This window comes from Gossypium hirsutum, chromosome D02 (genome assembly GCF_007990345.1).
Source record: "Gossypium hirsutum isolate 1008001.06 chromosome D02, Gossypium_hirsutum_v2.1, whole genome shotgun sequence".
Classification (NCBI taxonomy): domain Eukaryota; kingdom Viridiplantae; phylum Streptophyta; class Magnoliopsida; order Malvales; family Malvaceae; genus Gossypium; species Gossypium hirsutum.
The window spans coordinates 42,946,227-42,973,574 of NC_053438.1; the positions used below are offsets into that span (position 1 = coordinate 42,946,227).

General features: G+C 32.3%; 1 protein-coding gene and 1 long non-coding RNA gene across 4 annotated transcripts; both read right to left on the reverse strand.

The window, feature by feature from the left end:
- Positions 1–3,866: 3,866 nt before the first annotated feature.
- LOC107908481 (uncharacterized) lies at positions 3,867–11,998 on the reverse strand. Of its 2 annotated transcripts, none has more exons than XM_016835660.2 (10): positions 11,293–11,998; positions 11,149–11,218; positions 10,928–10,995; positions 10,707–10,768; positions 10,519–10,600; positions 10,189–10,422; positions 9,908–10,036; positions 9,751–9,812; positions 9,551–9,667; positions 3,867–4,095 (listed from the first exon to the last, which is right to left on the reverse strand). In XM_016835660.2, coding segments are annotated over exons 1-10 (876 nt in total). In that variant the 5' UTR covers positions 11,344–11,998; the 3' UTR covers positions 3,867–4,094. The 2 variants fall into 2 exon arrangements, with proteins under 2 accessions (XP_016691149.1, XP_016691148.1); XM_016835659.2 differs by having other exon boundaries at positions 3,867–4,101; positions 11,293–11,601.
- A 12,760-nt stretch (positions 11,999–24,758) lies between these two features.
- On the reverse strand, positions 24,759–27,118 carry LOC121214679 (uncharacterized). 2 transcript variants are annotated; one of them, XR_005910299.1, is made up of 3 exons: positions 25,677–27,118; positions 25,343–25,399; positions 24,759–25,143 (listed from the first exon to the last, which is right to left on the reverse strand). It is a non-coding gene; the product is annotated as an uncharacterized lncRNA (long non-coding RNA). The 2 variants fall into 2 exon arrangements; XR_005910298.1 differs by having other exon boundaries at positions 25,343–25,414.
- Between the last annotated feature and the right edge of the window lie 230 nt (positions 27,119–27,348).

The following is a 27,348-nucleotide window of genomic DNA, read 5'->3' on the forward strand; positions in this document are numbered from 1 at the left end:
TATCCTTGATTCCTTTGAGTTAAATCCGTTCACTCAATACAATCATATTTTATCTCATTGTCATCATTGTGTCTTTTTAATGATTAATATGATTATTATCAACAAATGACTGTGATAAATTGCTCGTTCGAGAACAAGCAACCCCTGGCCACATTTCATATTTATTAGTCCACACAATGTCAATGAGAGGATATCATTAACTCTTTAACTAAGCTATGAATTCTACTGTTGTTAGTAAATTCATATCATACACAAGTCATATACCCAACATACCGGCTATGGGCTCAATCATCTTTAGAGCATAAGCTTCCACTTATATCAAAGCACATGAGTTGCATACGCGTGGTCAGTGACTAACTCAGGATTTAGGTAAATCACACCATGAATGTCACAAGTGAATTAATTCACAAATGGATTCAAAATTATTCATTTTGGGTCCAGCCCAATGTATCATTCTACCAATGAATACATCTATATCTCTACTCGTGGAGTCAACTGCTTCCACAGCCAAGACTAGTCATCTCCTCAATTGGAATTATAGACGACATAATAATCCTTTTCAGTATTTGAATCAAATGCTCACTTTGATTCTTTTACGGGATTACAAACTCATTTAGATTATCTATTGAAGTAAGTTGTCTTTCTCGCAATGTAAATGTTCTTTACAATGCCACTTATCTTCAATTTGAACTTTAGACAATCAATGAGCTAATATTTGCTTGTCACAATTTTGCTATGCATGCAAAATATAAAAGACATAAATACAAAAGATATAATAATGAAATGTGAAATTAACTTTATTTATTTATTCATCGTTCAAATAAATAGAAAACAGTTACATGTTTATTACAATATGGGCACATTTCGCAACAACTGTACCCAAGCATAATAGGTCTTGAATATGTTTATGGATTTATTTACTTGTGACGCTCAAAGCGTGACATACCTTAATCTTGAGTGGATAATGAATTATGTATGCATGACTCGCATACTTTTATGTAAGTAAACGCTTGAGTTCAAATAGATAAGGAATCAAAAACTGGTACATTAGGTATACGACTTTTGTAGTATGTATCATCATTCACAATAGTGAAATTTCATACCCAAGAAAAGGGTAAATGATATCCTCTCATTGACATTACATGATAGACAAAAAGTAAATGTGGCCACGGGTCTTTTGTATTTGTGATGAATTACTTGATTACTACTTGATAGTAATTGACTTTTCATGAAGGAAGATGTAATAGTTACCATAAGATAAAATAGGATCATATTTGGAGAGTGGATTTATCCCAAAGAGATTAAGGATATCCTATGAGGGTAACACACTTATGACAAAGTCATTGGACGAGCATTGATCGAGTTGCTTTCATAATGGTATGTCACTATGGAGAGATCAGTCACGATACTTTAGTAGAATGACTTTGTGACTAAATGAGTTTCTAATTGATAGGAGAAAAGCTGGAACTTAATTATCAATCATTTGAGTTCTAATCGCATATGTCCAACCAGTCCCTCCACTAGCTCGTTGAAACAAAAAACGAATTGCATGTTAAATCAAATGAATAGAAATTGATAGAAATGGTAAAGTTGGAGAAATGAGAAACATTTGGAAATGAATGTGGTTTTCTCAATAAATGGAAATGACCTGAAATTTTAATTTATGATTTTTTGAATTATTAATTAATTAATTAAAGTTTAAAAATTGAAATAAATTAATTGGTCATAGTCAATCTATTGAATGTGGAAATATTAAATATATTTTCACATAAATTCTTTTACGGTAAAGTTGTCATGATTTTAATGGAATTGGAATCGAGTTGAGAAAATTATTTAATTGGGAAATTAAAATTAATTTATTTATTTAAATAAATTTATAATGTTTATTTTAAAAAATAGAAAAATATGTATTAGGTTGGATTGAATTAGAAAGTATTGTGTTAAAAGTTCAAAAAACACTTATAATTGGACTCGATTCTAGAGAGGCTCAAAAACTCCTCATGTTAATACATGGGACGAAAAACCCTAGTATATTTAACTAGGGTTATTGCATCTCTCTCTTTTCTAGTTGGACTAGGATTTTATTTTCTATTGGAAATAGACTTATACTAATATAAGAAGGGTTTCACTTATTCTCTCTATAAATAGATGACACTGATAGGGTTAAACACACAACTTTGAGATATTATTATTCTGCTCGAAAATAGCGAGAGTTTATTTTATAAATATAGATTCTATTTTCTGAAATAATAATTCTACCGATTTTTATTAAAGATAGAATTTTGCTTTCACACTAAAGTAAAGTAAATAATTCATAGTTCTACGTTTGATTCGAATTTGTTTAAACCCACACTCGAAACAGTTCATGGTATGAGAATAACGGAGAATCGTTCGGTTGAAAGTCGGGAACAAAAATATCCGTCTAGCCGAATACACAGGTGCAGTTTTGGAAAAGGTTTATTGCTATAAATTACACAAATCAACTTGGTTTTCAAAATTTTAATTTTCCACTGTACAATAAAACCGTTTTTGAACCAAATATTTTCCAACAGTCTATGGATTCGAACCAGAGTTTGAAAATTTATTGGAACTTTAGGTTGATGGTGATGAAGAAGCAATTTTTGAAGAACTAATGAATCTCAAAGGAAATTGTTAATGTTGGGGTTCTATATGTGTCTTGTCTGTCGGAAAGGTGCTGGGAATGCCTTGAGAAATGCTTCAAAATGAAGAATCTCGTGAGTTTTGTTGGTATCATACAAAGCCGAATCGTTGATTTAAAAGTCTTTTTTGGCAATGTCACATTCCAGTTTAAGGTAGTGTCAAAGGTAGTCTTTTGGTTTATTAAGCTGGGATGCATTTCCTCATGAATTGTGTACTTAAGTGCTTTATGATGTTTTTTAGGTGGTCTTTGATGCTCCTCCATTTCGTTTTCAGTGATTTTATAATGTCTTAGTGTTGGTGGGGTTGTATCTCTTTATATTTCAAAGATGTATCTCTTATGGTGTTCGTTGATAGGTAGCATTACCTTAAGGCTGTTCAACCTGCAATTTTTCTGTTTCTAATAAATTTTTAATTTTGCCGAGAAAAGGAAAGAAGATTGTTATGGATATATTAAGCCTACGAGCCCATTCTTTGGGTTCTCTAAACAACGGGTTGATGCTCAGGGGTCCATTACTTTGCATTGGTGATGGCCACCACACCTTTACTATTATGATTGAATTTTTAGTTATGGATTAGTAGTAGGCATATAATGTTCATTTTGATGGACTTTGGATGAAGACGACCAAATTAGTCACAGCCATCTACTGTTGAATAGTAAGGTTTCGCACCCCAAGGACATTGGTTACATGAAAACACCCTAGGCCAGAACTTGTGAATAGCATATTATTAATTTTCATACAAGATGGAAAGACAAGTGTTGGCTCAAGTTGGGTGAAATACTAGGGGCAATCAAGCAATAGTAGGTGAATATGATTAATAAAAGTATGGTAACAGAACTGTTATAAAGTAGTGCCAGCAGAGCATGTATTTTTCCTAACATATACCAACACTAGTCGTCTCATTTGTTGAATATAGAGGGAAGCAAGCATAGGGTTGGTGTGTGTTTCTAGGGTAAGGCTGATGCTCAGACATGCCAAGGATCAATAAGTGTTTATAATGTAGTCTTTGAATGTCAGTCCAACTATAACGGCTGTGTTGAGCAGAAGAAAGTTGGTTCACTCTTCAGCAGATTCAAGTAGTCAAAGAAGGCTTGTTAATCTTGCTAGACTATACGACACTAGTCTAGGGAGAATTTTAAGCAAACATGGTCAAATGCAGTTGTAGTCTTCGTACCATATAACAAATAATAAAAAGAGAAGGGTAACTGACGGCTTCAAACCCAATGTTCTTCTCAAAAGAAAATGTTATATCCATCTAATGCAGGACACATGAAGGATGACTAAAAGAACTACAAAACCATACCTACCAGAGCTAAGGTAGGCCATGGTCATCCATATGATAAAAGATGAGCAATGGAGACCATCCACACACAATCACCAACCGACTTACTACTTACCCATCTTCAATTCATCCTTGGTTTCTTCTTGCCTCATTCTACACCTTGCACAAAAGGAAATGATCTTGTATCAAAGCATTTCAAAATTATCAACATTTATATCCTATTGGTTTCAAATATATATATATTTGTTTGGACAAATATTATCTCACCCGATCTTAAAAGAGCTTTTCAACTTCAGGCCAAAGTAAATTAACACATACCCTTCGGGTATATTGAAAATAAATTAAATAAAAAACACAAACACACAAATTTAATAAAATGTAATCATGACAATCTTTTAATCTTATTTGGAGAATTAAAAACTTAGCTATCAGTGTATCACAACTAAACTTTTTTATTTTGTGAACAAAAAAATTAGGGAATCATTCGTATTTATTTTATCACAATTAAATTTTCCTATCAATGTAATTATGTAACATTAGAAGTTAATATCTAGAAAAGAACACGAGAGAAATACTAATAAGATGCCACAAGAATGCATATAATCATATTATTTATCCACCAAAGAAAAAAATATAACCATATTATAAGAAATCTTAATTTGAGTTGTTCTAAAGTTTATGGTGTGTTGTTAGCATGCTGCTACAATAATAATTAATCCCATTTCTCGACATTTTTTGTTCTGCTAAATATAGCCTTGTGTTACGGGCTGCGAATCAAAATTCGTAACCATTGTGCACAGATTGTCTTATAAAGGTCAACTTATTAAATGTGGCTCATTTGACCCACATTAATTGGTCTAATCCGTGAAACTTATGGAGAAACTCATCTACTTGAAACCTTGGTGGCCCAATGAAACACTCTAGTAAAACTAGAGCTACTAAGGTAAATAGTGCAAATCCTAAAAGGATAAGATTGTATAGAGTTTAAATCTCCCAATACTCTCAATTGTAGATGGGCACAAATCTCAACTGTCAATGTAACTCAATCTATATCGTTGGTTTTGGGAGAGCTCTACTATAAATAGAGGTCTTCCACATCATTTATATTCACTTAGTTGTAATCCTTCATAGTAATTGAATACTATTGAGAGTATTTACTCAAACACTTGAAGTGTGCTATTTTTTTGTGGCTTTTTGTTTGTTAGTAGCTTCTTTTGTCTTTCGAGTTTGCTACGGCCTTGCTTCGTTGCCTTAAAGAATTTCTACGCTAATTTAAGTAAGATTTGAACCCAATAAATCTCCTAAGGTCACGCGGTTTGCCAAACTAAAATTTTAGCCCTGTGACAGTTAGTATTTGAGCCAGTGTTGTACCGATTGAGATGACGAAAAGAGGAGATGAACAGAATGTACCAATGGAGACCCATGGGAGGTCTAGGAAAAATAGCAGATCAAGGGATATGATGTCCATTTTGGAAGGTCGGGTGACCAATCTCAAGGAATCCATGGGAGGTGTAAAAGAAACACTTAAGATAGTTGAGGGATGCACAAATGAGTTGGATTCAATGAGAGTGCAGCCCAAGTACTGTATTGTAGAGGCTCTTAATGCCAATCGAGATGTGCTGAAAGAGGCCCTCAATGCCGCCATGGGTGAATAGACCGAGAAGTTGACTAAGAGGAATAATGTTCTTGTAGCTTCGATTGTGGCTTTGAATGAGGAAACTAAGGCTATGATGGTAAAGATTAAAGAGCTCGAGAGAGAGCTTACTATATGCAGAGCTATTGTGGGAAAACGGATGTTGGCTTCAATTTCTGAGCAATGTAAAATGGATGTCCCTAAGCCTAAAAAGTTCGAGGGGACGAGGTCCGCAAAAGATGTGTACAATTTTCTCTAGGGGATAGAACAGTATTTCTGTGTAATAAGCATCGAGGATGATGTCACTAAGGTAAACACTGCTACAATTTATTTTACTAATGTCGCTATTTTATAGTGGCGTCGTAGGTCCGTAGATGAAAGGTAAGGTGGTACCGCAATTAGGACTTGGGAGGAGTTCCAGAAAGAAATGAAGAAAAGTTTTACCCGCAGTATACTCAAGAGACTCGGGTAAGTTGTGACGACTTACGCAACAAGATAGTGTTCTGGAGGATGACAGAAACTTCAATGAATTGATACTTCAAATCTCTAACCTGAGTGAGAAAGAAGCTTTCTATTGGTTCAAAGATGGGTTGAAACCTTGAGCAAAACAAGAGTTGCATCGACAAGGTATCACTGAGCTTATTGTAGTCATGGTTAAGGTGGAATCCTTTATCGAGCTTGGTCCTAGTAAAGACAAGTTCAAATCTTCCAAGCCTAAAAGGATGGGCAATAGTGGGGGAGGCTATGAGAAATATAGAAATGGCAACGGTAAAAATAGTGGTAATAGGAGACCGCATAATGGGAAATTGAAGCCCAACAACAAACCGAATGGGCTAGTGAAATGATTCCTTTATGGTGGTTCGCATATGGTGAGGGACTATACAAAGAAATCTGTGTTGTCTACCATCAAAGTGGACGATGAGCCAGATAGAACATCAATGAGACTTGGTTCGATTGTGCATTCTGTCGAAGCTAAGAGAGTCAGAGAGAATGAGAAGAAGCCGTGAAGCTCTTATGTTGTAGTTCGCATAGGATGCAGGACTGTCCAGATCGATCCAATATGTTCGAGATCAGTAAAGAAAAAAAAGCGAAGCCTGTTGAGAGTGAGGCTTTAAAACTTGAGTCCATGATACTCAATTTTATAAAGACAAAGAGGAATTGCAAACAGAAAGGGTTGATGTATGTGGACATCAACATTGCAGGTTAGAGGAAGAGTGTTCTTATTTATATGGGGGCATCAAACTTATTTATATCATAGAAAGCTGTGAGTAAACTTGGTCTCTCTGTTAGTTAATTAACTAAGAATATCAAGAATGTTAATTCCAAATAGGGTCTAACTGTGAGAGTAGCACAAGGAGTTGAGGTGCAGATTGATCAATGGAAAGATAAGGAAGACTTTGAGGTAATTTACTTAGATGACTTTGACTTTGTGCTTGGCTTGAATTTTATTGACAAGATTTATACTTTGTTGATTCCTTTTGCCGACTGCATTTGCATCTTGGGTACTCGACAACAACAATGCATTGTGCCGATAAGTTGAGACACAAAGGGTGGAACCAAGGTATTTTCGGCAATCAAGCTAGCCAAAGATGTTCTATGTGGCAGGGATATTGACTTGGTAGATTAGAGTGCTATAAAGACCCCCTTGGAAATGCTAGAAGGGCAAAATACTGTTATGAAGCCTATTGAGTTATCAGTGGGGCTACCACCTATGAGAAAGGTGTGTTGTTCATTATACTTAAGGGAAAAGTGGTGATGTAAATTGGACAGTGGGACATAGTAAATGCTACAATCGAGGTACATCTTAAACACAGATCTAGTGTTTTGCATTATGACTTATTGTTGGCTTGGCAAAGACGCATGGGCCCTTTCAAAGTTTTAAAGTAGGTAAGCCGATGGGCTTACAAACCAAAGTTAACAGCAAGACTCAAAATGAACCCGGTGTTCAATATAGGCATGCCTAAGCTTATTTTTATGGATCAAAAAGATCCCGATCGAGGCAAGTCACAATGGGGGCAAATAAGAGCAGTGACCTCTTACAATCAAGATGTATAAGAGATAAATACAATGCGAGTTAGGTGACGACAGAGACATAAGCCTAGGCAAACAATCCGAGAGGCAAAACTACCCGACAGAGAGAGTAGTTAAGAATTAACTGAGGCATCAAGACCATTCCAAGATGAGTCAAACCAGTGCCATTCCAAGGAAGCAATGAGAGCATTGCAAGAATAAGTGAGGGAAAATGTCACGGGCCACGGATCAAAGTCATTACCATTACACATAGAATGTTCCATAGAGGTCAACTTATTAAATGAGGCTTATTTGACCCGCATAAATTGGCCTAATTCGCGGAACCCTTAGAGAAGTCATCTACTTGAAACCTTAGTGTCCTAGTGAAACACTTCAGTAAAACTAGAGTTATCAAAGTAAATAATTAAATTCTAAAAGGGTAAAATTGTATAGAGTTTAAATCTCTTATGACTCTCAATTGTAGATAGGCACAAATTTCAACTGTTGATGTAACTCAATTTGTACCGTTGGTTTTGGAGGAGCTGAACTATAAATAGAAGTCTTAACCCTCATTTGTATTCACTTAGTTGTAATCCTTTTTAGTAATTGAATACTATTGATAGCATTTACTCGAACACTTTGTGTACGATATTTTTCTTGCGATTTTTTGTTTGTTAGTAACTTCTTTTATCTTTTGAGTTTATTTCCGCTTTGCTTCGATGCCTTAGAGAATTTCTGCGAGAATTCAATTTTCGAGAGGAAGCTAACTTATACAAGATTTGAACTTAAGAAATCATCTAAGACCGCGCGGTTTACTAAACTAAAATTCTAACCCCGTAACACTTGGACATGTTTAAATAGTTGCGTATAAAGATATTCAAAACGTAAAAATGAAGTCTTTAATGAAAAAGGGACAAAGGTTAGGTTAATAATGTACATGTGTTGAAAGAAAAGGAAAAAGAGAATGAGCAAGTTGGATATGATTTTCAATCTATTAAAATGTTCGAGGTAGACAGAGTTGGTGAAAGAAATAGAAATATCTTGAATTACTAACTATAATTTATACTTTTATGTAATGTTTTGGTAGGGTTGGCATTGTCAAATGCTACATTACTTTCATTCTTCATTTTTCTTGAACAATCGTGTTCAATGTATATCCAAATACGAGTATAGGGATATGATGCTCTAAAATACCTTCTAAATACATTAAAAATTACATAAGCCCAGATCAACAATATTCTTGTGTCCAAGCAACATAGGTCATATGTTATATTTCTTCCACTCTTCATTTTTCTTGAAACACTCGTTTTTGACATATACCTAGATATGAGTATAAGAATATAATCCTTCAAAAGCCCTCTAAATATATGAAAATATAGGGAAAAAAAACTAAATAAATAGGTGTCAACTATATACTCGTGTCAGAGGAACATAGGTCACAAGCATGGTTAAAGAACTATACCGGTCCAATTAGAACCAAAGGCCAATTTAGTCCAAAGGTGATGCATAGAACCAGAAATGAGCTGAACAAGTAAAAATGGGTTACCACTGCACCCAGTAATTGTTAGTTAGATTTGAACGTTTAAACACTTGCTTTATATCAGAACTGTACTAAAGCCAAATACGTACCTTTATATTTATTTACTATATTTCTCTTATTTAACATTAATATATTTATATTAATATTTAAATCCTTTTTAATTAAAATGGTCAATCAAACTGCTTAGACAGGTGAGCAGTAAGCCAGTTGGACCCCTGTCTGGTTATTTCATCCTTGGTCTTCTAGGTAGTAGGTGCACCGCATTGGACAAGTACGATGCGTTCATCAACATATGTTTGATATTTAAGTTTTAATGTCCATTCAGTGATGGATTATATAGCATAACATTGTAGCAAAATAGATTTAATAAGATTGTATAACAGCCCAATATCAACCATTTGCAAAAAGATTAGATTTAGTCTCACCAGTTTAGCCCTTCGGGTGGCAGACTCCGACTGTAAAAAGGAAATTCAAAGAGAAAAATGGCTTTGAACCATAACGGTAGGTTCCCATATACTGATTGTGGCAGTGGAATGAGAGGGCTGAAATCAGAAAAATGCTAGACTCAGTAACGTCCTTCCTAAGTTCATAGTTGAAGAGATTAAATAGGAGAAAGATGACAAACCTAGTTGTTTCCTTGTAAATCCTATATGCAGCAACATTCCCGAATTTCTTGTCTGCAGACTCCTGTGTCCGATACATGTAATATAACATCAGTTAAGCAGATTGCAAAATTGTGGCAAAATATTACAATATAAAAAAATGAAGGTAGGAAAACAAACCTCGAGCAATGGTAGGCCACTAACAAAAAGAAGCAGCAATGTCAGAAAGATTGGCCCAAGAATCACCAGCCATTCAGCACCTTCAAGTATAGGAGTAGAGGCAACGAAAATTCCCCACCAAAGAAAAATCTAGCCAATATTTGTTAAGAATCATTTGGAGGAATTATTTATCAAAGGAAGGGATCTTAGAATAAATCAAGCACTAGTAGTAGCTAGAGTCATCTAGGGAAGCAAAGCAACCAGATGCATAACTGGTGACACTGGGAAATCATGATGCTCACCTCACCAAAATAGTTTGGATGGCGAGAGTATTTCCATACTCCAACATTGCACCACTTTCCTCTGTTTTCAGGGGAATTTTTGAAAGAAAGCTTTTGCTGGTCAGCTGCAGCTTCAAAAGAGATACCCACTGACCACATAATCCACCCTATGATGTCTTCAGCCTGAACCGATGGATCTCTATCACTAGCATTAACCACGGTTACAGGTAAAGTCACGGTCCAGACCCAGACAGCCTGCAATGCATGTAAAGATTGTGGTGCAGTAAAGTTTATTAGATGTCACACTGATAAACAGCAAAGAAATGGGTGTGATCAGACAGATACGAAGACCTGAAATATCCAGAAAACTGCTAATTTCCCCAAATTACTGCGCATCTCATCAAAACGTCGATCCTCGCCCCATTGCAAAATTCTGAACGCATTTCACATGATATTGGTAATCTTTCAATTAAATCATCAAATATATATAAACAAAAAAAAAAGGAAAAAATAGTTAATAAAATTTCATACTATTATACCTCATCAATAGAAAAATTGCCAAGCGTAGCCCCCATATTACTACAAGCGAAGTCAATACTACCTGGAAAGCAGAGTTGCAAAATCACTACATACAAACAGGAGGTGCAAGAACAGTATAAATGAGCTTTAAGGACCCTCTAAAATGAGTCAACACCTAACAGATGAACAGTTTAAACCAGTGATGTTTGAAGCAAACTTTTACGCAGTCAATCCAAATTACCTGACGAAAATGCCATGATCCTTTAATTATCAGAGTCAACACAGCAATTATAACAAAATTCGTGCTTCCTGAGCAAAAGAAAACAAAGACGATATCATTTAGAAACCAATGAATTCACATTTGAAGAATTGTATGAATTGTTATATGGGTCTTTACCTTTCCTATGCTCTAATAAAGGTTCAAAAGAACAATTAAAGAAGCTAAATTTATGGATGAGGTACCTGCAAAGTCAGTGACTTTATCGAACTTGAGAAGAGCGGTGATTATAAAGAAAAATATTTGATATCCCAACTGCACAAGCAAAACCCAAAATAAATCAAACATCAATTATTTTGGAGGGAGAGAGGGAGAAAATAAAAACATACAGTTACAATGGCAGTTAGAGCTAAGAAATGGGAATCTAAAACAGTTGCCATTTTGTTTGAATGGAAATCCTGTTTGCTTATTCTTCTTCCAGTTTCTTTTGCTTCTGATTAAAGCATAGGCTTAAGAAAGGGGTGTGGTAACGGGCAATGGAGGAAGATCAAACAAAAATAATTAAAATAATAAATTTAGGAATATCAACCATAAATAAATAAACCATATAAATTCTATTAATTCTCCTCAAACAAATAATGCTCGATAAATTGAATGATAAAAAATAAATCCCCACATCTGTTAAACAAAAGTAATATTGCATAAAAGAATAAATCATGAAGAGACATTTATATATAGGTTAAAAAGTAAATTTAAACTAAATTTAATAAAACCTAATTAATATATAATAAAAATTAAGTCTTAAAATTCGATCTCAATATAATTTAAACTCGATTTAAAGTTCGAAACTCATCATTTCCCTTAATAATCCTGTCTAAAAGTTTTGATTCGCATAGTTTCACTAAAATAATTATAACTTAAGTCCCAAACTCAAAATTAAATGATTCAAAATACATTTTAAAATTAAAAAATAGATTTTTAAATGCTATAAAAATATATCAATTCAGAAATAATTAATTCTCAACTAAATCGAATAATTTTCAAACTTAAAAATTAATAGCTTTCATAAATAAAATTTAATATATTTCACTCCATGTATCAAAATTGATTTGCTTTTGTAGAAGGCTATGATACATGCTTAGAATTGCTTTGCCTTCTAATGAAGTTATCGTCGACGGTTTATAGCCGTACGGTGCGAGTGGCTATGATTTGAACAGCAATTCTAAGTGCTTCTAGAATTGAAATGTACGTATACCGTTCAAAACTTGGGTTGCGTGCTTGCTTCAATTTCTTACACCCTCCTTTTTAACTCCAAAAGCTCAAAATTTATAATTACTCCTAAATTCCATTTCCAACCCCAAATATTATATGTCCAAACTCTTAAGTTACTTTCGACGGAGGTAGAAAGCTAACTGAAATTAAATTATAATTTTTATAATAGTAAAAATATAATTTTATTATTTTTATAATTTATATTTTTATAATTTTTAAAAAATTAATTAATTTTTATCATTTGTAAAGGATTAAAATGTAATTTTATAATTTAAAAATTTTAAAAATTTTAAATTACTTAAATAAAATCCGGCATGCTATTGCTAACTTTCCATTTGCTAAAACTCATTTCTTTTTTCTCAGAATAAATTACACCATTAGTTACTAAATTATAATTATGTTTTAGTCACTTAATTAAAAAATATAAAATTTGGTTATTTAATTATTTAAAAAATTTTATTTAAATTATATTTGAAAAAAATTGGTGCAGATAGTACGAATAGAAAAAGTTATATAGTATTGATTTCAACAATTCGATTACTTAAATGAAAACTTTTAAATAGTTTAGTAACTAAATTATAATTTTTTTAAATTACAGAACTAAAACAAAAATTTATCTATAATTTAATGACTAATGATATAATTTACCCTTTTTATTGACTTTTAAGTTACATTTAACTAATTATATGATAATTTCAGTTAGATTGAGGATGCCTCTACCATGCCTTCTGTGCATTGGCATCTAAAGGGTTTTTTATCCCAATTTTCAAAACAATCGCAGTGGACTTGGGGATAAAAATAGAATTCCACAAAAGGGTATTGAATAAATAATTTAACTTAAACCAATTAATCAGAATAAATTTAGGAGAATTTACACATAAATTAAATAAGATGAAACACACAAATTAATCAAAAGGGGTAGGCGGTGCACACCCTTCTAGAATCCCTGTGTGCTGCTTATCGCATCACAAATGGGCTTATTAGTAACTTTTCTGTATTAGGTTGAATTATTTGTGTTATTTAATTTTTAAATTAATTTATATAATTTTATTACCTAATAATTTGTTTTTATTTTTAAAATATTATTTGTTTAATTAATTAATTAATTAATTTAATTAATTAATTTCTTTAATCAAATTATTTTTTCAATCAAATTCTAATTCAGTTCGAGTCATGAAAACTTTACTATTGAAAAATGAATTTAATTATTTATTCAATAAAATTGCTATTACTAATTAATTTAATTTCCACATTGAACTCCAATTATATAATTATAAACAATTAAAAGTTGTTAAGAAATTATGCTATAGATTAGAAGTACAAGGCCTCTAATGAAATAATATGAAACTCGGTTTTGATTTGATACTAAATATCCAAAAATATGAGCATTTTGAATATAAGGACTAAAATGAATAAAATGCAAAGTATATTTAATTGATGTGTTTATCATATGATTGAGTGAAAACTAATACTATTTTTATGACTGAATTATTGTACATAGCTAAAAACGATGTTAGGCCATCTCAAGACAAAGGAAAGACGAAGGTCGTAAGTGAGTAGCTATTGTTGAAAATTTTTTGATTCAAAAACAGTTTTCTTGCACAGCAAAAAGTTAAAATTTTGAAAATCGAGCTGATTTGTGATATTTATAGTAATAAAATTTTCTTAAAATTGCACTTGTGTTTTTGGCTAGACGGATTCTTGCCATTCTTGGATTTTAACCGAACGGTATTCTCCGCTATTCTCGTACCACAATCTTATGAAATCAAAATAAATTCAAAAAAATGACTAAGTTAATAAAATTAAGTTCATTTTAACAAGTCCAAGAGCATCAAAAGAATAAGTCAAACTAGATAAATAATGTCAAAATAGATCAAATAACCACATAAAACTCCCTTTATCTTTTTGGATATAAGAGCCATGAATATTTTTCTCATCAAGCTTTCTGCAATACAAAAACAATATAACAATTTAAAATTCAATCAAAGTGCATGGAAAAATTCAACATAAAGTCAAGGCCAGGTGGTCAAACCTAGTTCTCTCCTAAATGTCCAAAATCTCTCTTTATCTAAAGGTTTAGTAAAAATGTCAATTAATTGGTTCAAAGTGCCTACATACTCTAGAACTATTTCACCTTTTCGGACATGATATCTAATGAAATGATGTCTTATTTCAATGTGTTTAGTCCTAAAATGTTAGATGGGATTTTTAGTGAGACAAATAGCACTAGTATTGTCACACTTGATAGGAATGGTATCTATATCAATTCCATAGTTCTTAAGTTGTTGCTTCATCCATAAAACTTGAGCACAACAACTATCAGAATAAATATATTTTGCTTCAGTGCTGGACAATGTGACGCCCCAAACCCAGCCGGAACGATCCAACCCAAATTTTAAACATCACATTAGCCACCGAAGTGACTCTCCATTTAAAACTTTACGAACCACACTAACCAACCGTACACACCACACATTTGCAGAATATTTCATATAGGAAATTAGACCTAAGCGCATGCTTTTCTAAATTAATCATTTATTTCACCCAATCAGAAGGTATAGAGCTTACCTTAATACTCAGCGGTCTCCCTTAGCTGCAAAAATTTGTTAGTTCATTTAATTATCATCATATTAATCAATTAATAAAATCCATCTAAACAAGCAATCAAGCAAGCAATTATAACGTTCAAAAAAATCCCAAAAATCAAACAGTTTGTAATTTCTATTTACAACTGTTGAAAATTTTATTTAAAATGTCTAAGTCTAATTCTAGTACTAAACCTTTGGTACAACCCACATTGCCTTCACTTCAAAGTTTAAAAGCTCAACACACATATTCTAAAAAAAATTATCTTGCGATGGATCACCGATTTACCACTCTCCTCGCTAACTCATGAACTATTTATCTGCAAGGTAAAGTAAGGAATGTGAGCTTGGTAAAGCTCAGCGAGTACACATGCATACAACAAAAATATTCACACCAAACATGTTAGAATTTAAACATACTTTAACAATTCACATATAACACAAATGACATACTCAACACAGTGATATATTGGCAAATCGTGAATATGAAACATAGTCAAATTATATACTCATTGAATAAACGGATCTTCAAAACACACCACATGACTCATAAAGTTGTACGCTATCTCCATGTAAGTATAGCATGTATGCTCACATTCTCCAAATACACCATGCTATCTACGGTGAATGGAGTTATGCTCGACATTCCCTTATCTCTCCAACACTATCTCCGAGCCACAATGCACAACACATAATAAAAAAGGGGTGAGTACTCACGATCCTATAGCATGCCAATGATATCCAACGATTTCAAGTGTTCACATTTCCAACATATCTAATTAATCACATTTTATTACGCAATATAACTAGCTCACATTACTATTGAGCTCGCACTTAACATTTCACAATAATATAATTTTGCACTAATCAAAACTTATAATATCATAAATGTAATAGCCCGAATTTGGGCCTAGTCGAAACAGTGGTTTCGGGACCATAAATGTAATATTTTAAAAATTTCTACAGTAAGATATTATCCTTGGTATAGTAAAATAAGGAAATAAAGTAAAAAAAAAGGGAAATTTTGAGTTATGTCAACATTGAGAAGTATATTATGACATATTAATGCAAGGAAGGATTAAATCACAAAAGTGAGAAAAGTATTGTTGCCTAAGAGTAAATACTCAAAATTTGAGGGGTTAAAGTGTAAATATGAAAAATTTGAAGGACCAAAGGTGTAAATATTTTAAGGGTGGAATGATCTAGAAACTAAGGAAAATGGATGAATTAGGACCAAATTGAATAAGATAAGAATTATGAGGGACTAAATCGTAATTTTACCAAATTAAGTGTGACTCAATGATGGAATTTTAAAAGATTATGAAGGGCAAAATGGTCAATTATAAGAGAGAGAAATCTAGAAGGCAATGATGATGTTGGTGATATTTTAGATTAATTAATTAAATAAATATTAGTTTATTAATATTTTAATATGATTTTTAAATGATATTTTATTAATTTATTATTATTCTATTTAGTATATATATGAAAGGAAAGATGAGGAATTACCATCTTCTTCCCCATGCAACCAACGTATGAAGAGGAAAGAAAGAAAGAAACTTTCTTTTCTTTACAATTTGGTCCTTTTATCAAAAAATTCACCATTTTCATTTAGAAATCAAAAGAATTTTCATATCCATCAAGAGAGAAAGATAACAAGGAGACTATGGGGAGCTAGAATATCAAGTTAGATTCAAGAAATAGAAGCTGGAGGAGAGAGAAAATCAAGTTAAAGATTGAAATCAATTGAGCAAGGTAAGAACATCAAGATTTCAATATATTTTTGAGTTTAATATTATTGAAAAGGTATGAAATTGATGTTAATGTAGAGTTTTATTATATAAGGTTTTATGTTCTTGGTATCTTAGTGAAGAGAAAATAAGAGAAAGTGATGAGAAATAGTGTAGAGAAAGAAAATAAGAGTGTTATAAACTTAGTAATCAATATTTTACACTAAAACAGTTTGGATAACAGCAGTAGGTTAACTTTGAAAAATCACCAAAAATTGTGGGAATTGAATTAGAAGATGAATAAAATATGAAATTAAATATTATTGAGTCTAGTTTCTCATAGAAGAAATTGTGTAAGCAATATAATTGTAAATCATGAGATATAATAAATTTTGTGAGACAATGTCAGAATGATTTCGGGTTCCCTGTTCTGACTTTGGAAAATCATAAAAAATTGAAGAAAAATAATTATGAGTTATAATTTATATTATTAGAATCCTTAATGAATCTATTTTCAAATGAAATAAACAGAAACATCATCCAAATTCTGTACAATTATATAATTCATTTTTTGTGAAGAGTGGTCGGAACTGTCAGACAGCAAAATAGGGGAAACTTTAAAGAACAAATTGTACTATTTGGCTGAACCAAAAATTCTGAAAATTTTATGGCAAGAATATTTATGAGTCTAGTTTCAGGGGAAATTAACGGATCTTAATTTGGATTTCTTTAGCTTAAGATATAAATGATTTAGTGACAATGACTCAAATGGACAGCTTTGAATAAATTTACAAGAAAATAGTGAAATTATAGATAATGTTACTTATAAGCATGTTATGTAAATTAAGGATGTGGAATGGAGAGGAGGAGGAGGAAAATAAATTTATAAATATTATGCTAGCATGGATTTGCATTTCAAATGGTTAATTTGCATGATTTGGGCTTGAGGACTAAATTGAAGAAAAGTAAAACTTTAGGGGCAATTTTGGAAAAATGTCAAAAAATGACCAAATTGCATGAAAAGAATTGTTTTATTATTTAAATTACTAAATTGAATAAAATATTAATTTAGATCAATATTGGGTGGAAATTCGAGAAAAAAATAGAAATTTTTCAAAATGTCCCTAAATTTTGGTATTTCTGCAATTTAGCCTGGTAAGTTCGTATGAACTATATTTTGTATAATTTTAATTGAATTGAATGCTATTTGGTAATGAATATTATATATATGTGTGTTTGGAATTGAATTATTATTGGATGTTTTGAAATGATTATCGGAAGCTTGATTGGGTTGGAAGCTTGTTGGAGATATATCACATTGTCCATTGGTTCTATCGGAAATTTTGGATGATTTGATTCTGGTAATTGTATAAGTTAAAGTGGTTAATGTTAGCTCATAAATGTTTTGATTTTTATTGGTTATAAATAGGAATTCTTGATGAAATGAAATGTCTGAAAATTAATTTGTAAACTCTGGTAATGCTCTATAACCCTATTCTGGGGAAGGATACGGGTTAGGGGTGTTACAATAAATCTCATAATTCACTTACGAGTTCATGCATACATAAATGCGCATTATCAATAATTCACATGTTATAAAAATCCAAACTATAATATTTATTTTCATATCCGTTCGCAAGCATTACATAACCATATACGAATATATATTACATATATATGCATACCTATTTAGTGACCTTTGTCACGTCAAATTTTAGCATACATTAAAAGTCTCATAAATTTATATATTATGTAAAACCATATCCATAATTATATATATTATATAATAAGACCTATGCATATATGTATATAGTAAGACCCACACATAATATTATTTATGTATAACAACCCACGCATACATATGTATATTATATTTTATATATATATAACACCAAAATCCATTAATATATATACTATATATAAAAAATAAAGCTCATGTATATATATTATAAGTTCATGCATCTTGCACTATTAAAATCGCACAATGTATATACTCAATGATTCAACCAAAATTGTAAGGATTTGCACAAAGAAGAAGTCAAGGTTCGCATACAAAATTGCAAGGATTTGCACAAAGAAGAAGTCTAGATTTCACAATTCATGCTAAAACGCGTCATACAAGTACTCTCACCTGTAGCTCACCATGGCTCATCAAACTAGACAACTTTGTGCTTGCCTTTATCCCGATTTGTTGAGGCTCCACCAATGTTTTCAGCTTCCGACAAAAATATACATATTATTAAGCATTCAAAAACAATCTTGCTTACCCTCTTTGTGTTCATACAACTGCTCTCCACTCACACATACTTATTCGGGTACAATCTATTTCACTTAATTTCTTCTTTTTAAATTAATTAAATCCTTAATTTCTACCTCCTAACCCCTTAACTTGTGCCTAATTATAGATCTAGGCCGATAATTCAACTCAATTTTACTAGACACTATCTTTCTCGAAAAACCATCATTCATTCTCATTCTAAACAGAAAATCATTTAATTCATGCAATTATTTAAAGATTTTGATAAATTGAATTTGTAAACCTCTTAGTCTCGTCAAAATGTGCTAAAAATCATTTTAAAAACATCTTTTAGCTCTTTATTATGAGATTCACCATTTTTATACAAAAGATAGCTTTAAAACCATGGATTTTTAATTTTCTTGCTTAGATCTATGAAAATTCATGAAAATTCAAATTATAAACACCTAATAAAAATTTAATACATAAGAAAACAATAGATTTACCTTTAGTTCGAAAACCTCCACGAATTTACACAATTGAGTAAAAACGAGCTAAATTTAGGTGAGAAATTGGAGAAGAAAAAGTGATTTTCTTGTAAAATTGAAAGAATAGAGAGTGTTTGGATGCTAAGAAAATATAAAAGATGCATAAATGTTTTAGAGAAAAATTTCCAATCTAGATCTAACAAATTTTTAATATGAAAAAGCATAGAGAGAAATTGGGTAGGCAAGTGGCTTTTATAGCCAACTAATATTTTTAAAATTGGGTTGTTTTCCCTTTAAGCCCTCTTTTATTTCTCCCTTGATCTAATAACTCACTTTTTAACAACTAGTCTTAATTTACACATTTAACCTCTACTTTAAACACTATTCCAAATTATTCTCTATTAATTTTTACTAATGCCCCAATTATTAATATCATTATTATTTTATTTAATTATTATTTTTACTATTATTAACTAATTATTTATTTTATCCTATTTGAATTCTTATGACACAAAATTTGATTTTTCTCTCAAACCCATAACCTAAAGTCCAATTCTACTAACTCGGTTTTTGGGATGTGATACAATGCAACACTATTTTGTTTCTTTGAAAATCATGATATAAGTATGTTGCCTAGAAATTGACAAGTACTAGAGGTGTTTTTCCAATCTAATTTGCATCTTCCAAAATCCACATCCGAGAATGCATGCAAGCTAAAAGATGAGTCTCTAGGATACCAAAGACCTAAATTAGGAGTAACTCTAAGGTATCTAAAAATTCTCTTAAAGGCATGTAAATGTGATTCTTTAGGACATGATTGCAATCTAGCACACAAGCAAATGCTAAACATGATATTGGGTCTACTTGTGATAAAATAAAGCAAAGAACCAATCATAGACCTATATAACTTTAAATCAATACATTTACCTTCCTCATATTTATGAACCTTTGTAGAATGGCTCATAGGAGTAGCTTGTGGTTTGAGAGTGCCCATCCCAAACTTCTTGAGCATTTCCTTTGTGTACTTAGATTGATTGATGAAGATGTCATCCTTTCTTTGCTTGATTTGGAGTCCTAAAAAGAAATTTAGTTCTCCCATCATGCTCATCTCAAATTCAACTTACATTAGCTTAGGAAATTCTTGACAAAGAAGATCCTTAGTAGAACAAAAAATGATATCACCAACATAAATTTGAACTACTAATAAATCTTTATCTTTTCTTTTGATAAAAAGTATTATGTCAACCTTCCCTTTACAAAAGCCTTTTTCAACAAGAAAATTTAATAAACTTTCATACCAAGCTCTAGGAGCTTGTTTCAAACCATATAAAGCTTTTGAAAGTTTGAAACATGGTTTGAAAATTTTAGACCTTCAAAACCGGGTGGTTCTTCAACATACACTTCTTCATTTATAAAACCATTTAAAAAAACACTTTTTACATCCATTTGATATAATTTAAAATCATTAAAGCATGCAAAAGCTAAAAGCATTCTAATGGCTTCCATCCTAACTACGGGAGCATAAGTTTCATCATAATCTATTTCTTCCTCTTGAGTAAAACCTTGAGCAACAAGTCTAGCCTTGTTCCTAATTATGTTAACACTCTCATATAGTTTGTTCCTAAAAACCCATTTAGTACCTACAATAGATTTATCATGAGGTCTTTCAACTAGGGTCTACACTTTACTTCTCTCAAATTGGTTTGACTCTTCTTGTATAGCCAATATCCAATATTCATTATTTAATGCTTCTTTGATATTTTTAGGCTCAATGTATGAGATAAATGCAACAAAATTAGAAGTATTTTTAAGAAAAGATCTAGTAGTTACCCCTTTTGATGGATCTCTCAAAATCTTACCATCCTTCACATAGTTAAACTCTCTTGGATGAATGACTTCCTTTTCCTCTATTGTAAGCTCTTTTAGAGCATCATGTGTTCATTCTTGAATCTTCTCACTTGATGATTGATCCTCTGTATCATTATTATTAAAAATTTCTGCATAGTCATAAAAAATAACATGTATAGACTCTTCTACTATTAAAGTTCTTTTGTTAAACACTTGAAAAGATTTAGAGTTTAAAGAATAACTAAGAAAAATTTCTTCATCACTTTTTGCATCAAATTTACCAAGATTATCTTTGTCATTGTTTAAAATAAAACACTTGCATCCAAAGAGATGAAAATAGCTAATGTTAGGTTTTTTATTTTTGAAAAGTTCATATAGAGTTTTCTTTAAAATAGGTCTAATCATTACTCTATTAACAATATAGCAAGAGGTGTTTGTGGCTTCCGCCCAAAAATATTTTGGTAAATTATTTTCACAAAGCATGGTTCTAGTCATTTCTTCTAAAGTTCTATTTTCCTCTCAACAACTCCATTTTGTTGAGGGGTTTTGGGTGCAGAAAAATTATGGCTAATTCCATTTGAGTTGCAAAAATTTTCAAAACCAATATTTCGATATTTGGTTCCATGGTCACTTCTAACACTAGTGATAGAGTAACCTTTTTCATTTTGATTCATTTTTGAGAATGTGATGAATTTTTCTAAAGCTTCATCTTTAGCATTTAAGAAAAGAACCTAAGTAAATCTAGAATAGTCATCAACAAGCATAAAATCATATTGTTTTCTACCCAAGCTAGTTGTTCTAATAGGACTAAATAAGTCTATATGAATTAGTTGAAGAGCTCTACAAATTGATACATTATTAATAAGTTTAAAGAAAACTCTTTTATATTTACCATTAACACATGCATTACAAACTTAATCTAATTTAAAATCAATTTTAGGCAATTCTCTCACTAAGTCATTTTAACTAGTTTATGCAATATGCTCATGCTAGCATATCCTAGTTTTCTATGCCATAATAAAGAATTATTTCCATTTTTAGCAACAAGGCATATGAGTGAATCATGCAAATCTTCAAAATGCACCATATAAACATTTTTTATCATATGTCCTACAAACACAATCTTATTAGAGACAATGTCAACTATTTTACAACCATTAGACTCAAAAATGACATTGAGACCACTAACACACAATTGGCTAATACTAAGTACATTATGTTTAAGATCGTTGACATAAAGAACATTTTCAATAAGAATTGAAGAGTTTTTATCAATAGAGCCTATTCCTTCTACTTTTCCTTTAGAGTTGTCACCAAATGTAACTACTCCTCCATTTTTAGTCTTCAAATTGAAAAAATGGCTCTTGTCACTGATCATGTGCTTTGAGCATGCACTATCAAGGTGCCAGGAGTTTTTTTGTGAATCCTCCACCTTGAAGTAATGCTCATTTTCCTAAAAATATAGAATTAAACTTTGATTTTTGGTACCCAAATTGTTTTAGATCCATAAGCATTAGTTCCTATAATTTTTTCCCTTTTGGTATCCATTTTGAAAGGATGTCTTTATCTTGAGTATTTATGAGTCCTTCAGGGACCTATATACTTTTAATAAGTTTTTCTCTGTAAAAATTTTGGGGACCTCTACGTTTATAGAAATTAAAGCTAGTTTTGACAAAGTTTTGTTTTAAACTTTATCCTCTTAAAAATCTTTTTGGTAAAACTTTGTTAGGGTGAGATTTTTCACTCTTAAGCAACTCAAGTTGCTTTTGATGATCATCATGAACTTTAGAAAGCAACTTATGCAAGTCAAAAAAACTTTTCCTCAAAATCATTTATACTAGCTTGCATATTATTTATTTTACTTTCAAGTTCATGCTTGACTTTGGAGAGTTAATTATTTTTATATTTTAGTTTTGAAATATTTTTTCTATATTTTGAAACCATTAATTCAAACTCCAAACCCAACTCATCATAGGCATATTGTAACTCATCAAAAGAATAAGAAGTTGAATTGGATGAGTTAGAGGTTACCTTATAGTCATCGATGGCCATAAGGCAAATGTTGGCTACTTCTTGATCTTCATTGTCAGATGAATCTTCATCACTCTAAGTAGCAACACGAGTCTTGAGTTTTTGTTTGCTTGACTCTTTTTTCTTTCATTGAAGATAATTAAAATTGATGTGTTCCGGCTTCTTGCATTCATAGCATATGATGGGGTCCTTCTCCTTGGTAGATTCAATCTTGAGTCCTTCCTTCTTTTGGAATTTTCTTCCTTTATTAGGCCTCATGAGCCTCTTGAATCTTCTTGCAAACATGACCATCTGTTAATCCTCATCCACATCTTCATTAAAATCACTTTCTTCTATTGTGGACTTGAGGGCAATATCAACCTTCTTCTTTTCAACTTTTTCTTCTCCTTTATTCAATCCACTGAGTCTCATTTTTTGGTTGAGCAAAGAATCAATTTGTAACACCCCTAACCCATTCTGATCGCCGAACCCGAGTAATAAGGTGTTTATAAACAACTGCCATACAATTTTGAACAATTTAAACATTTAACTTCACCACAGAAAAAATTATACAAATTAAATGTTAACATTTAATAATTAAATTTAATCATGGTAAAAATAAACTTATGGACCTTAAATCGAGCCTACGAGGCCCTAAAAATAGTTTAGGGACAATCCGGGATCAATTTGAATCAAAACAAAAAAATTTGAGAAAAACTTAAAAATTTTAGAAAATAGGGGTCATACGGCCGTGTGGTCAAGCTGTGTGATATAGTCCAGACCATCTAGACATTCAAATTCTAGACTCATGGTCATGTCCCAGCCCGTGTGTTCGCTCGTGTAGGTATTCGAAATAAGGTCATACGATCGTGTCGTAGGTCATGTGTCAAACCGTGTGTGCATTCGTTGTTGGGTCACACGACCAAGTCGTAAGCCATGTGCTAGACAGTGTTACATTCTGACTTAAGACACACGGTCGTGTCTCAGACCGTTGAAACTTGGACCTAAACAATAATGACATACGGCCACGTGGAGTGGCTGTGTGTGGCACACGGCCATGTGACACCTCGTGTCTCAGGCCGTATGCAGCATAAATTACCCCTAAAACAAGCCAAATTAAGCACCAAACCTTGCACACCTATACACTCCATACCTAGTTCATTTCACATGGTTTATTACACATTAAATGACACTAGAAACATGTCAAAACCATCCATCCTAAAACTAACCAATATGCCACAATTGGCACCTCAACACATTTTAAAATTGCAAAATGATCACATTCATTTATCAAATATGCATGTTTATATCATCTACAAAAGGAACAACTAAACAAAAGACCTTAAACCACCTAGGTACACGCCAAGACCAAAAGAACAAACCACCAACATTGAGTCTGGGATTGCCGCTAGATGTTGAACTTACAATCTAATCAATGATTACCTAACATGTACTAATAACAAAAAATGGAGTCATACACTGGATAACAATCTAGAAGTATTCCTATGATCCAAAACCTAATCATATTGTGAAATAATCAACAAATCCACGTTCCATTTTAATACAATTCATCAAGCTCATTTTAATTTTTGTTTTTTTTCTCTCTCTTTATTTTCCTCATTAACATAACTCGACCTTGGAAATCTACACGATTCGGATTAACACCTTAGATTTGGCACCTGGTGCTTGACAAATAAATCTGTATTAATGAATTATAACGCTGGCAGGTAAAATTGACAAATGAGTATGCCTAGCACTTGCCAGTATAATCGAAAAATAAATATGTCCTACACTGGTCAGTAAAACCAACAAATAAGTGTGCCTAGCACTAGTCGGTATAACTGATAATAAATGTGCCCTACGCTGGTCTATAGAACCGAAAAATAAGTATGCCCAGCACTGGTCGGTATAACTGACAATAAATGCATCCTACGCTGGTCAATAGAACTGAAAAATAAGTGTGCCCATCACTGGTCGGTATAACCGAAAATAAATGTGCGTTGCGCTAGTTGATAGAACTGAAGAATAAACGTGCCCAGCACTGGTCGGTATAATCGACAATAAATGTGTCCTGCGCTGGTCAGTAGAACTGACAATAAGTGGCCATTCAATCAAAACCAATGTTTCAATTTTGTTTTACCGTTTCACCAATTTATTTCAAAGACTAACTCTCTTTGTATACTTACCATGCAAAGTAATATATATATTTATATATGTGTGTATATATATGAGAACAATAATTGAAATAGTTGGGTTATAGAAACACCGACCGTTATCACCGAGTTATTCATCGTCGATCTTGTCTTTTCTCTTCTTCCTTGAAGTCTCTGTGTTGGCATTAGCTATGGATTAAACAAATAGAACACATTAACAATACACAACCTTTGTATATTATTCAATCTAATCCCTAAAAATCGGGATCAACATAACTTTCAAACTTAACCCAAGAATCTATCAAATCGGTCCCTAACACTTTAACTATACAACAATGGTAGTATCTTCAATCTTTAACAGTACTGAATAATAAGTCATGGGTCAACTAGTTTATAGAATCGGGATTCCAAAAACATAAAAATTACAAGAAACAAACTAATTTAAGCATACCAATTGAAGCTTGAACTTTGAAAACCCTAACGTTTTTCTCCAAACTTTTCTCCCCCTACATCGGTAGTCTGAGGATGAAGAAACAAACTATTTCATTTCACCCACCCCCACCTTCTACATTTCTAATATTTTATCTTTTATTATTTTATTTTATATTATTATTAACATATAATATAGCATACATGTACTGACCTAAACGGAACTAACAACCTTAAATGATTAATTACCACTTTAACCCTTCCTGTTTATTTCAAATTATAATCCTTTTATAAATTGCACTTTTACCTCTTATTCTTATGCAATTTAGAGCACTTTGTAAATGAAATAGCCCATCCAAGATTCAATTAACCTAAAAATTATAGAGTAAATGAAATAGCCCATCCAAGATTCAATTAACCTAAAAATTATCTCTATAAATAACTTTATTAAATATTTACGGGTCTAGTTCATAAAAACGGAGTTCCAGAACCACTTTTCCTAACCCCACCGCCTTTTCAGCTTATCTAATGAAAGAGTCTCCAAATTATTAGCTTCCTCTATGGTTGTAACTTTGGCATCCCAAAACATTGCCAAGCTTTTAAGCATTTTCTTTACTAATTCTTTATTGGGATAGGTCTTCTCATAGGATTTGAGCTTATTGATGATTGTAATAGGCCTATTTGCCCGGCCCATTTTATTAAAAAAACCAAATAAAAATAAATAAAGTCCATTTACAAACTGCTAATCTATTTACAACCCAATTAAACCCGTGGCCCAATAACCAATTACAAACCCAACTCTACCCTAACCCAAAATACAATCCTAAATCCAATTACAATTAAGCCCAAAAGTAGCCCAAATTCCAGAAACCCTAGGGGTTTCCAGAACAATCTGGCGTTCCAGGTTCCCGAGCGCTGCGCCTCAAGCCTCAGCCGCTGCAGCCGAGCCAGGCCTCCTCCCCGCGCGTGCAGAACCTCCGCGCCAAATCCACACGCACCCTCAGCGCCAGGCTGGTTCATCACCTGCAACAAACTCACAAACAAACAAAAGAAAAACGAAATAACAAGAAAAAAGGACAACAGATTGTATTTCAGATTTTTCATTTTATCCTATTTTTATTATTATTTTGGCTATAAAGAGCCAATACAAACATTGTAAACGGATCTTTTTGACGGATATTGAATAGAAAAACAGAAAAATTTCAGAGAAAAAAAGATCAAAAATTGGAAAGGTGATTTCAGACTCTTTTTCCTGGATTTTCTTTTCTCTTTTTCAGATAAAATCAAAGCAAGAAAATCGAGGGCTAAAAGTTTACCTGTTACTCGAACATCGTTTACTCCGCCGTAATCGGAGCCAGACGATCGTTCGTAGAGCTTCCGATTAGCCCGATTACAGGAGCGGCGCATGGGGATTTTCTTTTGCCTTAGGTTTTTAGAATGGAAACGGCTATTAAATGTTAGAGTTTAGTTAGGCTTATTTATAATGGAGGAAACGACGCCGTTTAGAGCCTGCACCAGTGGCCTTAAAACGGCGCCGTATTGGCCCTACAACCCGCGCGTGTGACCCGACCCAGGGAGGATCCGCGCATTCTGACTCATTGGTTTATTTGCTCTGAGATCCCTCTTTGTTTTGCGTTGTTTCAATTCGATTTCTTTCAATTTTTTAATTTATACCATATCTTTTATTCTATTTT